Consider the following 11,926-nt stretch of genomic DNA (forward strand, 5'->3'; position numbering starts at 1 on the left):
GTCATCAAGCACACACTGAGGAATCAACTAATCAACTAATCACACTCAATTAAATAAGCTATCTATAAGGGTGAGATTGTTTAGATTTTTTTTGTGCGTGTATCACCCACAAAAGAAATCAATTAATAGGCCTAGGGGGGGTTAGGGATCAAAGAATAAATCCGGAATCTTCTTCGTCTGTATGGCATGAGTGTTACATAGTAGAATGGAGGATGTTCATAGTATAAAAGTGGAGGAAAATGCGGAGGTAATACACACCCCTCCTTACCTGACAAGCAAGAATTGAGACTCGAGAATGAAGGTATCAAAAATAGAAAATATTATCATCCACCAAGCGGTCCTGGATGTATTTGCGTTAGAGGTATGGGGCAATTCAGCACTTCAGTACTAACAATCGGATTGATCTATCGGTTTAGCTAAACGCTGACAAAGACCCGGAAAAACATCTTCGAATTTCATCGTGGATGGGGTACTATGGGGCTCTCCAACAAGTTGCATTAGGGGGAATGCATACGTCTAGCACGGTTTCAAAGAAATTTCTTGTGAGTTCAGCTGGTCAATGATGGCTCGAAGTTCATTACTCACCTAGGCTTTGCTCTACACAGAACGAGATTCAACGTCGAGGTTTGGTGAGTAGATACATATATACATATATCACAGGTTTTAGTTAAACTTTCAGCATCTTCTGGTTTATTTACCGCATGAACGATATTCTAATCGGTGATTTACCTTTTTGTTGTAGATCTTGAGGGCTCCGTCAAGGAGGACATATCCTGCACGTCGATAATACCTGTGCCAAGAGCATAGGGAGGGCGTTCGTATAGTTATATCGCGTGTCGAAAGCCCGGAAGTGGTTCGCGTTCGTGGTGTGTATTGAGGAATCAACGTCGACTTTGAATAATCACAATGTGAGAAAAGTACGATCACATGTCCGTTGCACGGTTGAACATTTGAAATACTTGTACTCTTACTTCAACGATGAGTACACAGCCTGTACAAATCGTTGCTCGAATACGACCTCCGCTCCTCAATGAGCACACTGACGATGCCATCTCTGTTGTTCCGATTCCCGCCGACCACACCTTATCCGCTGCCCGACCCATTCCGTTTACTTCCTGGGTCTCGGTATCCTCAACTGGTACAAAGACTGGTACAACTCAAGTCCAAAATTCGCAAACGGCATTTCATACAGCCTTTGGACCTGATACGACCCAACTAGAACTTTTTGACACCGCTGTGGCGCCACATCTGGCGCCTTTGTTGAAAGGTCATACCTTGACAATCCTCGCTTATGGACCGACGTCGTCTGGGAAGACACATACGATGGAAGGATCGCCCGCGGAGCCTGGTATTATTCCTCGCTCTGTGCGGGTCCTATTTGAGATGAGCGAGGAAGGAAAGGAGAGTGGGATGATTTCGAAATTCGAGGTCCACATGAGTTACCTCGAGTTGTATAAGGACGATGCGTTCGACTTGTTGGTCTCTCAACGGACTCACGAAAAGCTACCAATTAGAACGAATGCGAAGGGCGAGACGTTCGTAGTCGGATTGACCAGGGTACCGATCAAGTCTTTCGATGATTGGAAGAACGTATTTCGGTGTGACTGTTTTTTGTTTTGATTTCCTTCCCCCTTACCCATCTGTGTGTCTAGAACCGCTTCGCAAAATCGAACCACTGGCGCAACGCTCCTCAATCGCGCTTCATCTCGCTCGCATGCAATGCTGTCGATAGAAGTTGAACTAATTGCCGCACCTACATCAGAAACCCGAGAAATGAGTGCGTCCAACTGTTGTTGTGATATTCGGTCCTTGTTCACGATCATCTTTCAGCTTATAATGGCAAAATCAACTTGGTTGACTTGGCTGGATCAGAAAATAACAAGGTCGGTACAAAACGATGTCAAGATCTTTATCCAGCTCATCTCGTATATCATTTCTTCGTTGCTTGGTAGCATACCGGAAACTCGTTAGCAAATCCAACCCGTCTCGCTGAATCTGCAGCGATCAACAAATCCCTTTCAACGCTTGGCCAGGTTGTGCATGCGTTGAATACTGGTGCCGTACGTACCGGTTTCTTGATTGGCTCTTTCTCTGTTCACTCATACAGTGAACGCAGTCCCGTATTCCCTACCGTGACTCTAATCTCACCCGTCTGCTCTCTGCCTCACTCGGAGGTAAAGCGCTAGGCAAGACGATTCTATTGTGTAATTTAGCTCCGGGGGTCAAGTTTCGCTCAGACGTGTTGAACACGCTCAAGTAAGTTGACTTCTATCGCATTTCAGCGTTTGTCTGAAGTCATCTTGTTGCTGATCAAAATCCTCTACCTATCTATGTAGTTTCGCATCACGAACGAAGAACATCGAGACTAAGACGGTCGTGAACGAGCGCGAAAAGCCTCCTCCCGTAGAAGTCGTCAAAGAGAAGGAGTTCCTTCCCACCACAGGATCGTTGATGAGACGGACCTCGATTCAGAGTCGACGGGTGTCTGCGTCACATATTCCTGCTCCCGGATCGAGGATTCCTTCGTATGGATCTGGTGGACACTCGAGGTTGAGTGGTTTTGGGCTCGGTCCTGCTGCTGGTGTTGGAGGTTTAGGTGTGAAGGCCGGGATTGATGACGCGGATTTGAACGAACGAATCAACAAGGCCGTCGAGGCAGAAGTGAAGAGAAGGTTAGAAGAGAAGGAAGCACAAAGGAGAGAAGAGGAAGAGGCGAGAGAGAAGCAACTTCAGCAGGAGAAATCGCGGCCACATATTACTTCGTCTTCTTCCTCGACAAGCTCCAAGCAGGAGGCTCATACAGCTGATGTGATTATGGAGATGGTCACGACTGAAAACGTCGAAGAAAAAGAAATTATAGAAGTAGAAGTGGAGGAAGCTGAGGTGGAAACTGAATTACTCGTGGTCGAAGCTATGGACGTCGATCAGAATACCTCGCCAATGAAAGTAGATTCGGTTGGGCCTGAGATCCACGGGATACCCGGAGACAGTGACGACAACAACAATGACGAGGAGAAACTAACGATGGACGACATAGAAAGGAATTATAAAGAGCACATTGCGCATTTGGAGGCTCAGTTAGCTGCTGCCTCCTCATCCACCTCTACTTCTGCTGCAGCTAGTGCCAGTAGCAGTGCTTTCATTGCAGATGATCCACCTTCAATGTTCTCAGCTTCCACCTCATCCTCAACTTCTTTGTCAATATCGGCGTCTGCTCCGGGAACAGAGTCGATGTCGATGTCTTCCTCTGCGCACATTTCTGGGACCTCAGATATTCTCCGGAACTCGCAAACTTCTCTTACTGCGGCTGCTGCGGGCTTGTTGGATTCCACAGACGATGCAGAGTCGGTGGCTCGAATGAGTCTTGCTGAGAGGAAGAAGATGGGGAAGATCTATGTCGATCTTGCAAGAGGGTATAGTGCGAAGTAAGTTGTTTGAAATCATCTGCTGGCTTAAGTTAACTGTTTATGCCTGGTGTAGAAACGATCTCGCCACAGCGCTTTCGCTCTATCGACATGCTGCACTGTTTGTGCCAGATAATACAAGACTGAGTGAACGGTACGTCCTCCGTTCTTGTCTCTTTCCGTTCTCATCCTCCTTACTCACACTGCCTGTTCCTATGTCTCAAACTTTCAGCATCATCGACGTCGAATGGGCAGTCAGAAACGGTAAATCTTACGTCCCGACGCCGAAGAGACAGCACCCCCGGGAAGGCGAGGAGTTGAAGCTCAAGTCGAAATCGTCCAGGTCGTCTAAATCTCACCGGTCGTCTCATTCAATATCAAGACACGAGGAGATGAGCAAGGAAAACTCCAGCTCGAATTCCAACACCAACTCGGAAAGTCCTCGGAAATCAAGCTCTGCGGATACGAGACTCGAGTCAGAGCGGACTTCTCAGTTATCTCTGACAGGCTCGAAACGAAAACGCAGCGTCAGTCGGGAACCGGCAGACCATTCAGATTCAGAATATGTTTTCATTCCTCCGCTGTCTTCCAGTACAAGCCATGGACACGGATTTGGGAAAGACCTAGGAAACATCGACGAAGAAGTTGAGGCGGAAACTGAAACTGCTGAAGCAGAGGCAGATGAATTCGGGGTAACGCGAGTTGCAAAGGTTTTGCGCCGTTCACCTAGAAAGAAACAACTGCCACAACAAGTGTCGACTATCACTACTCTTGGGACGATGAAAAGTCCTTCTACGGTTTCGGATAAACGAAAGATGTTGGGTATGAGTTTGAATGGAAAGACTGGAGTTGGTGGTGTGGATATCAGTGGGTCCGTGTATCGTACACCTTCGGGAGGAATAGGAGGGACGACTACGCCAAAGAGAGGACATGTAAATGGGAGCGAGAGGAAAACGAGGAAGGTATCGGATTTGGTGTATAGTGGACTTGGGGGGCTTGGGTTCTCAGGACGTGGGTTTGGGCGTGATGAAGATGGGGTCGGGGATGTAGATGTGGAAATTCATGGGAAGCAGAAACGAGCGCGGCTGGATTGACCGGAGGTAAGGCAATGTCAAGGTTGTTGTTGGGGTTTGATACAACATTCATGTTTTGCATTTTCCCTTTGAACACTTGTGTCATCTTATCCCTTCTTCTACATACGTAGTTTCCTCTCTTCCCGTTTCTTGTTTTGTTTATTTCATTGGAATCTTTTGTATCCGTTTATGTATACATATGGCCTGTTCTCGCTCTAGTCGTCCTTGTTATCTCGCACCTCGCTTTGTCTTCTGCTATGGCCTTGCTTTGTAATCACAGAACCGCTCTCAACCAGAGCCATTCGTATTTCTTACACCTTTGTAGACCCCGTAGCTCAGTGGTAGAGCGTGAGATTCCAGACTATTGGAGTTTCCTCAAGGTCATCCGTTCAATCCGGGTCGGGGTCATACATGTTAGATTTTTTCCTCAGTTGCTTTTGCTAATTTTATGATTATGCTTCCTTCTCCTACACCTTAAACAACATATTTATCCTTGCATACTTTCTCACACACTCCGTGTGCGAGCTACATACAGTTCGCAACCACGACGTTACACTTTCAACGCCACGTAGGTTTGCGGATCGTTACGGAAGAACTAATTTTTCCCTGCCTCGAGGCCGAAATGTTGACGGAAGCTAATGGTTACAGCAGCTAGGTAATTTCATTCAGGGTTTCCTTCCAACGTCCCGAATGCCATTGCTGGATACAGTGTCCTGTGCGTCCTTCTCAGAGCTCTGTACTTGTTCCAGTCGGTTCGTCGAGGTTGAGCGCCGTCGTAAACGTTCATAGGGCGGCGCGTAACACGTGAGAACTTCGGTAGAATCTTGAATTGCAAATCTCAGGCTTGTTTACTTGTCTTTGTTTGCATTTCCCGGTTTGAATTCTGTTCTGATTACATACACAGGATATATACATTGGCGATTGAGGCACTTAACGACGTCAGCCTTCGTCATAACTCTCATCTCCTTTTTTTTTCCAAACACCCTAAGAGCTCCAGACCGTACAACGTCACTGCTCAACGAATTCGAAGAGAGCGAAAGAGCAAGTGCGTCACAATTTGTATTCAAGGTAAATGCCCATTATCGGTTAGATTTTCTTTGATTTTCTTGGTCGTGAGCTTTGTCGTCGTGGGGTATAACCTCGAAAGTGATGACGACACTCTATGATTTACCTTTTTGTTTCTATGTTGTTGAGCTTATCGTCGTCGAATGTTCTATGTTTTTTTTTGTTGTGCGCGTAGGTTGCATGCTCAATCCAACAAATAATCATCTGCACCTCGCTCTCATTCTACAATCTCGATTGTCTCGTATGTTATATGCACAATGTATGAACGCTCACCATTGTCGTATAGCAACTTAGCATGGTCTCAAAACCGAGAAGCATATCAGGCTCACCACCACCCTCGGCTTCTTCATCATCTTCAAAGCAGCCTCCATCTATACAGCGTCAAAATCGTTCTGATTTCGACTTGGAACCAAATCCATTCGAGCAGAGTTTTGCTCCGAGGTCTGCCAATCACTCTAATGTCCGTGGAGAACGAGCAGCAAAAGACAAAACCGGCAGAAACGGTAAAAGTGACAAAAAAGTTCAGATAGAGGATGATCTTGGACCTCCCTCTAACGAATCTATCCTCACTATTAAATCCGGCTCATCTGCCGATCGGGAAGCCGATGACCACCAGCAACGCCCGCAAAGCCGAACTGCATCCGTTCCCAACTCCAATGTCTCGAATAATGGTAGTATATCTCCTCGACCTATGCTCCCTCCAGTCGCAGCCATATCCTCTCCAGCTGATCAATCATCTTCATTCGGACATCCTTGGGCTGCAACTGGGTTTAACTCGAGTTTGAGAAGTGGACCGTTGAGCCCAGCCATGCTAACTGGACCTCAGGATCCTAATGCCCCTTCGTCGAATCTTTCGAATCCTCTTTCAACTCTTGCACCACCAGGACTGCAATTTGACCCCTCTTCCTTCCGTACTGGTCTCACTCCACGCACGGGTCTGACTCCTAGAACAGGGTTGACTCCTGCACTGAATGGCTTAAGCGGGACGGGTCTTACACCACTCGTCGGTGGTCCAGTATCGTTCCCTGCTTCTCCAGGTACAGCTGCCTTCCTAGCTCTGATGCATAACAGTGGTATGAACAACTTGAATGGCGTCAATGGTGTCGGACCTGGCGGCACCATTACACCTAATACACTTAACGCCATTACTGGGGTCTTGAATAATTCTCAAGGCCAGATCCAAGGTCAGGGTCAGTCAGGGCAGGGTCAGCAGCAACAGAATTCTTATACCAACCCGCCCACAGTACCTTCACATCTCCATCACTCACATACCCATTCGAATAACGAAAACACCAACCCTCACAACAACTCATACCTCGATAGCGCGAACAATGCTACGTCGACAGCTGCCAACGGTCTGTTCCTTCTCAGCCAAGCTCATCAGGAGCTTACCAAGAGGGAGGAAGAGCAGGCGAGAGCGAACTCCGCTCAGACAAACGCCAATGGGAACTCGAACGGCGCAACCGGGAAACGTGGATCCAAACGGAAAAACTCAGAGGCAATAAACGGCAACGCCGGTACGATCACAAACCGGTCGTCGAAACGTGCCAAACCCTCAGGTGGTAGACGAAAACAGGCGAGTCCGGAGTTTGAGGAATTCGATCCGGAAGATGATGGAGATGACGATGACGATGACGAAGTTATGAGGGAGATGCAACAGCAGCAAACGACAACAGGCGGAAGAGGGAGGAACAAAAAGCCAGAGACAGAGGAAGAAAAGAGAAAGAACTTTTTAGAAAGGAATCGACAGGGTAGGTCCTACCGTCTCGTCTTACGTCTTTGGCTTGTGAACCATTTTACTTAATTATGACCCAACAGCTGCACTAAAATGCCGTCAGCGTAAAAAGGCCTGGCTTGCTCAACTGCAAGCAAAAGTCGAATACCTTTCTCAAGAAAACGAGCGACTAACGTCCGCTCTCGTCTCTTCGAGAGAAGAGATATCTCGTCTATCGGCCCTGGTGGGCGGAGCGGGCATCAGTAGTGTCAGTGTCGGAGGACCTGGAGCAGGAGCAGGCGCGGGATTGATAAATTTAGGTAAAAGCAACCTATTCTCAAAAAAGAGCTTGGAAGGGCTGAACAAACATGGTCTAGGAACAGTTTCATCAAATGCATCACAGACAGTGCCAATTAGTATGGGCGTGGCCACTTCTGGTAAGGGAGGTGGTGTAGCGGTTTCCCAGACTGTCAATGCGGGCGCGGCGAAGCAGACAGGCGGGTATGGGTATTGAGCAGTTCCCTTTCGTTAAGGACACATCGCTCCTCGTTCGTGTTGCGGTTCTTATGTCCTTCCCTCATCGTCCCCACAAATCATATGGCCCATCTCCATTCCACGATCATATGATCCTCCTCTTTTGCCTTGCTCCTCGCTCTTCTGTCACCTCGTCCGCAATTGACAGTGTGTCCAACTCTCCCAATCTCCTTTTGTCCCCCAATATCATGCCGAATCCGCCTGGTCAGCAGGATCTTCACAGGCATCTTTGTCTCTTATATCCACACCGTCGTTGCTTTTTTTCGTCGGCTGTGGGTTTTTATGTGTTGGGCTTATTACGGCTTTTTTGCGATGTTAATGATGTATTCCGCTCGATATTTCTCCCGATACGCCAATTATATATAAGGACATGGTTTTTTGGTGGCTGTAGGCAGCAGTGATTTCTTTATCGCACATTTTCTCTTCCTCCCCCTCTCCCTCTCCCACCCTATGTTTTCCTACAAGTAGAGTAGAATATGAACGTTTTACTTTACCTTGATTTCGGTCTCGATTTCCTCCTCCTATCCATTGTTCTCCCCTTATCTGAATCGTCTCCACTCCCCCTCCGAGTACCTGTCTTTGTGTCATGTCTGTTTCTCCACCGATTGTCCCAATATTCTTTCCATTCAGACTTTTTTTCTCCCCGCCCTGTTTCCGTAGCCTTCTCCCCGACTCTCATCTCCCCTCACCCATTGTCTCTTCAAGTCCGATATCTTGAAAATTTAAAATTGTATGTACTCTATTCAACGGTAGAACACGCTGTACGCCGATATACATAAACGATCCATTGTAAAATGACAGAATACCAGATAACATTCAGAAGACGAATATTTCTCGGTGAGTACGTACATACACTGTAGATCCCTCGGATGCTTCTGAACCTGTCCCTCGAGCTTCAAGGCTCAATTTTCTACAATATAGTGTCACCCTAGGGCTTGGAGGCACTGTCCCTATTTGCTATTATAATCCCGTCGAACCGAAATTCTTGGTGTCAAAAAATCTCCTCAAGTCAGAGAGAAAAACTTGGTCATATCGAGCATTCGGGACCTACTATGTAGTAGAATGTGGTAGATATCATAGTATCGGCAGAAGGAGAAGGGAGGGACTTCTGAATCTGGAAGAATGCGAGGAGTATCCACAGACGGGCGCTCAACATTGGTAGGAATTCTTTGCGCAGTGTAATTTTACTTCACTCTATCACCTTGCTTGCTAGAGCTTGCTAGGTCCTTTGCCACCCCGTCTTTACCAAGCGCCCGTGCATTTTTTTCACACGTTAGGCGCTTTAATGTTGTTTTCAGCCATTTCAACAGATTCTATTCTCTGTTTCTATAATCTGGCTCATATCCTTGCTTGTTTTTCCATCCTTAGTACTTACAGTATCCATGTGAAAATTGAAATCAAGCAAGGTTTATCGTGCCCCGCAGGGGTCCGCTAGTACATACAAGGTAACCTTTTTGACCTTGCATTGCTTGTTCTCCTTATGCAGCATTGTATACGTACGACGTAGTGATTGCAGAATAGAAATTCTAATCATGGTCCGATATGGTGTAGTGGCTAACATTATATCCTCTCATTTATTGTACGCGATAGCCCGGGGTTCGATTCCCCGTGTCGGAAGTTGACTCGAGACTCTGGTCATATTTTTTTTTTCATCGCAGAGAGAATTCATGAATCTTCACAGCAGATGTCTGTATTAAATGAATAACTACTCTACTTCATTTCGAGCCTTGTCTTCCTACCTCGAGAATTCTTCCCTCAATTAGCTTAGCAAACGTGTCCAACCCCAGTAACACTCCAACATCAGGACCTTGCCCAGGAACGAATCGCGTGTGCGCGAAGTCGATGAGGGATAAAGCATATGGTGCAGACGGTTTCCGGCGATGGGACTTCGAAGAAGGTTTGGATTTGGATTTTGAAGCGATGTTAGTCTCGTCTGTTAACGCGCTAGCGCTATCGGGGCTAGGTTCGTGCGCAGACACATTCTCGTTGTCTTCGTCACTGGACGTATCTCCTTCATCATCATCGTCACTATCAATATACTCACTATCATCGTCTTCATTCCCTTCGACATCAGCCTCCTGTCGTATTCTCTCCGTAATCTTGATTTCTCTCTCCTTCATCCACTCAACTCCCTCCCGTGCCCTCTGTTCGTCTCCTTCCCATACTACCAGCAAACTGCCTCCGACCATGCGTAGTTCGACTCCCTGCATAATTGAATGGAGGTGTGTAAGCGAGGTATAGATTGAGCGTAAGATCGGAAGAAGAAGGTCAGGAGGAAGACCAAGGTCTGTGCGAAGCTGTTTGAATGTGGAATCAGAGTATGGGACGTTCGAGGAAGCGGTCGAGGAGGTGTAGGCTTCGAATGGCGTGGATGAGCCGGAAGACGAAGCAGATCCCGCAGCAGACGTAGTTTCAGGGATAGCGATGGGGACAGGTTCACCCAAAACTGGAAATACTCTCCTCATTCCCTCAGGGAGCTGTTCTTTCTTGAGTGACTTGCCATATAATTTAGTTGTGATTATTGGAGTGAGTTGTTTAGAAACTGCGTTCGTGCCGGTGTTCACAGGGGAAGCGGAAGGTTGAGGATGAACCTGTGACACAAAGAGAGTGCAATGATATGAACAAGCACAAATGAATAAAAGTTGAAGAGGAACGGAAGTAAGAAGATATATGCGTCCGAAGTTCGAATCGTTAGCTTGAAGATCTTAGAGAGACACGTCGAGAAAACTACAAGGGACAGTACTTACTTGAAATCCAGTTATTCGTATCCCGCACACTCCGCTAGTTGTTTCTCTGGCCGCCTTTATCATCCGAGCCTTCTTGGCCTCGCTACATTCTAGATCTAGCTCATCATACAAGACAGTGCCGAGCTTGAGATCAAGGACGTTGGGTTTAGTGAAAGAGTGGAGAAGATTTGATAACACTAGATGCTGACGTGAAGATTTGTTTAGGGCAACAGCGTCGACCATAGCATTCGATGTATCCTTGAACATCATCGCTCCAATGCCTCCGTCACCAATGTCCTTCGAATCCGCATTCAACGTCTCTACATCGATACTTTCTTCCCTCAATGTCCCATAGAACTCTGGCACGAATCTGCTCAATCGTTTAAGGTTCTTGAGACCGTGTAAAGTTCGTTCGTTGAGTGCTCCTTCATTGCCGACCCCATCTCCCTCGCCTCCTGCCAAACCCATTGAATCCATAGCCCTCGCCTGCGCCATGAGTGTGTAAAATTCATGTTCTAATGGTAATGCCGGTTTGATGAGAAGTGACCCATCTTCGGTCAATTGGATCGAGTTTGGATGGCCACCTACTTGAGAAAAAGACATACAGCTTGTGAACGCTCAGGAGGTTAAAGACATGTACTACTGTGTATATATATTGCAATGTTACATGCTGACAGTGACACTGTACAGCAACTAATCAAGCAAAAATAAATAACCAGCATGTTAAAAACACATGACCCCGACCCGGATTGAACGGATGACCTTGAGGAAATTCCGCTACTCTGGAATCTCACGCTCTACCACTGAGCTACGGGGTCTGTGATCAGACACCCATATTGCTCGTACTAACTTGATTAACTGGATAGTCCAACAAGTTTCTCGTTTGCTAAGTATCTACAAAATCCGAGGGAAGATTATTTTTGCCAATTGACATACGAACGCATACATACTTGCTTGCGCTCGAGAGGATTGTCTCTGGTAAATCTCGGTGTTTGCCGATATGCATTGAATGTTGATCAATCGATCAATTTTCCCATCGTTTCCACCAATTTCTCCTGTTCCTTGCTTTGTCTTTCTATCTTTCCTCTGTCTTCGTCGTCTTTCGGATTTTCTCCAATCGACCACCTTCGCCGCTTCTCTTCTGGCCTACGTTGCTAGTCTCCTACACGCTCTTTTGCTCAATCTACGTTCTTTGATTCGGCTTGTATAGGGTTTTAAATCTACCCTATAACTCCTCATACACCTCACTACCACAAAACAGCTATTTGTTTGTTTGGCCCTTCGATTTGTCGCGGTGTTATAGACAGAATTACAGGACACGTAGTACATTGAAGATAGTATGCCTCGTCAACCTGGTATGCAGTTCATTCGATTATTGGCCTGTGCTAATTTGAACTGCTGCTGTGCTTT

The 11,926-nt window shown here is 46.7% G+C and overlaps 3 protein-coding genes and 3 non-coding genes across 6 annotated transcripts; 4 read left to right on the top strand and 2 right to left on the bottom strand.

Moving 5' to 3' along the window:
- The first annotated feature begins 653 nt into the window (after positions 1–653).
- Positions 654–4,811, top strand: C8R40DRAFT_1132511 (P-loop containing nucleoside triphosphate hydrolase protein). Its single transcript, XM_046229243.1, has 8 exons — positions 654–1,598; positions 1,653–1,777; positions 1,831–1,883; positions 1,953–2,060; positions 2,117–2,256; positions 2,337–3,425; positions 3,481–3,558; positions 3,637–4,811. The coding sequence occupies exons 1-8, from the start codon at positions 979–981 to the stop codon at positions 4,496–4,498; spliced, it is 3,075 nt and encodes a 1,024-aa protein (XP_046080131.1). The 5' UTR covers positions 654–978; the 3' UTR covers positions 4,499–4,811.
- On the top strand, positions 4,802–4,885 carry C8R40DRAFT_t275. The gene has a single exon. It is a non-coding gene; the product is annotated as a tRNA-Trp (tRNA).
- Positions 4,886–5,837: 952 nt separating this feature from the next.
- C8R40DRAFT_1060451 (uncharacterized protein) lies at positions 5,838–7,770 on the top strand (the record flags this gene model as incomplete). The annotated part of the gene is made up of 3 exons (XM_046225351.1): positions 5,838–7,293; positions 7,361–7,576; positions 7,634–7,770. 3 exons carry the CDS (start codon positions 5,838–5,840, stop codon positions 7,768–7,770), a joined length of 1,809 nt encoding a protein of 602 aa, XP_046080132.1.
- A 1,556-nt stretch (positions 7,771–9,326) lies between these two features.
- C8R40DRAFT_t276 lies at positions 9,327–9,407 on the top strand. Its single transcript has one exon. It is a non-coding gene; the product is annotated as a tRNA-Glu (tRNA).
- Positions 9,408–9,414: 7 nt separating this feature from the next.
- On the bottom strand, positions 9,415–11,262 carry C8R40DRAFT_1132514 (uncharacterized protein). The gene is made up of 2 exons (XM_046229244.1): positions 10,538–11,262; positions 9,415–10,381 (listed from the first exon to the last, which is right to left on the bottom strand). The coding sequence occupies exons 1-2, from the start codon at positions 11,117–11,119 to the stop codon at positions 9,506–9,508; spliced, it is 1,458 nt and encodes a 485-aa protein (XP_046080133.1). The 5' UTR covers positions 11,120–11,262; the 3' UTR covers positions 9,415–9,505.
- C8R40DRAFT_t277 lies at positions 11,251–11,334 on the bottom strand. Its single transcript has one exon. It is a non-coding gene; the product is annotated as a tRNA-Trp (tRNA).
- Positions 11,335–11,926: the final 592 nt, after the last annotated feature.

Source organism: Lentinula edodes (assembly GCF_021015755.1).
Source record: "Lentinula edodes strain Le(Bin) 0899 ss11 chromosome Unknown C8R40scaffold_60, whole genome shotgun sequence".
Classification (NCBI taxonomy): Eukaryota; Fungi; Basidiomycota; class Agaricomycetes; order Agaricales; family Omphalotaceae; genus Lentinula; species Lentinula edodes.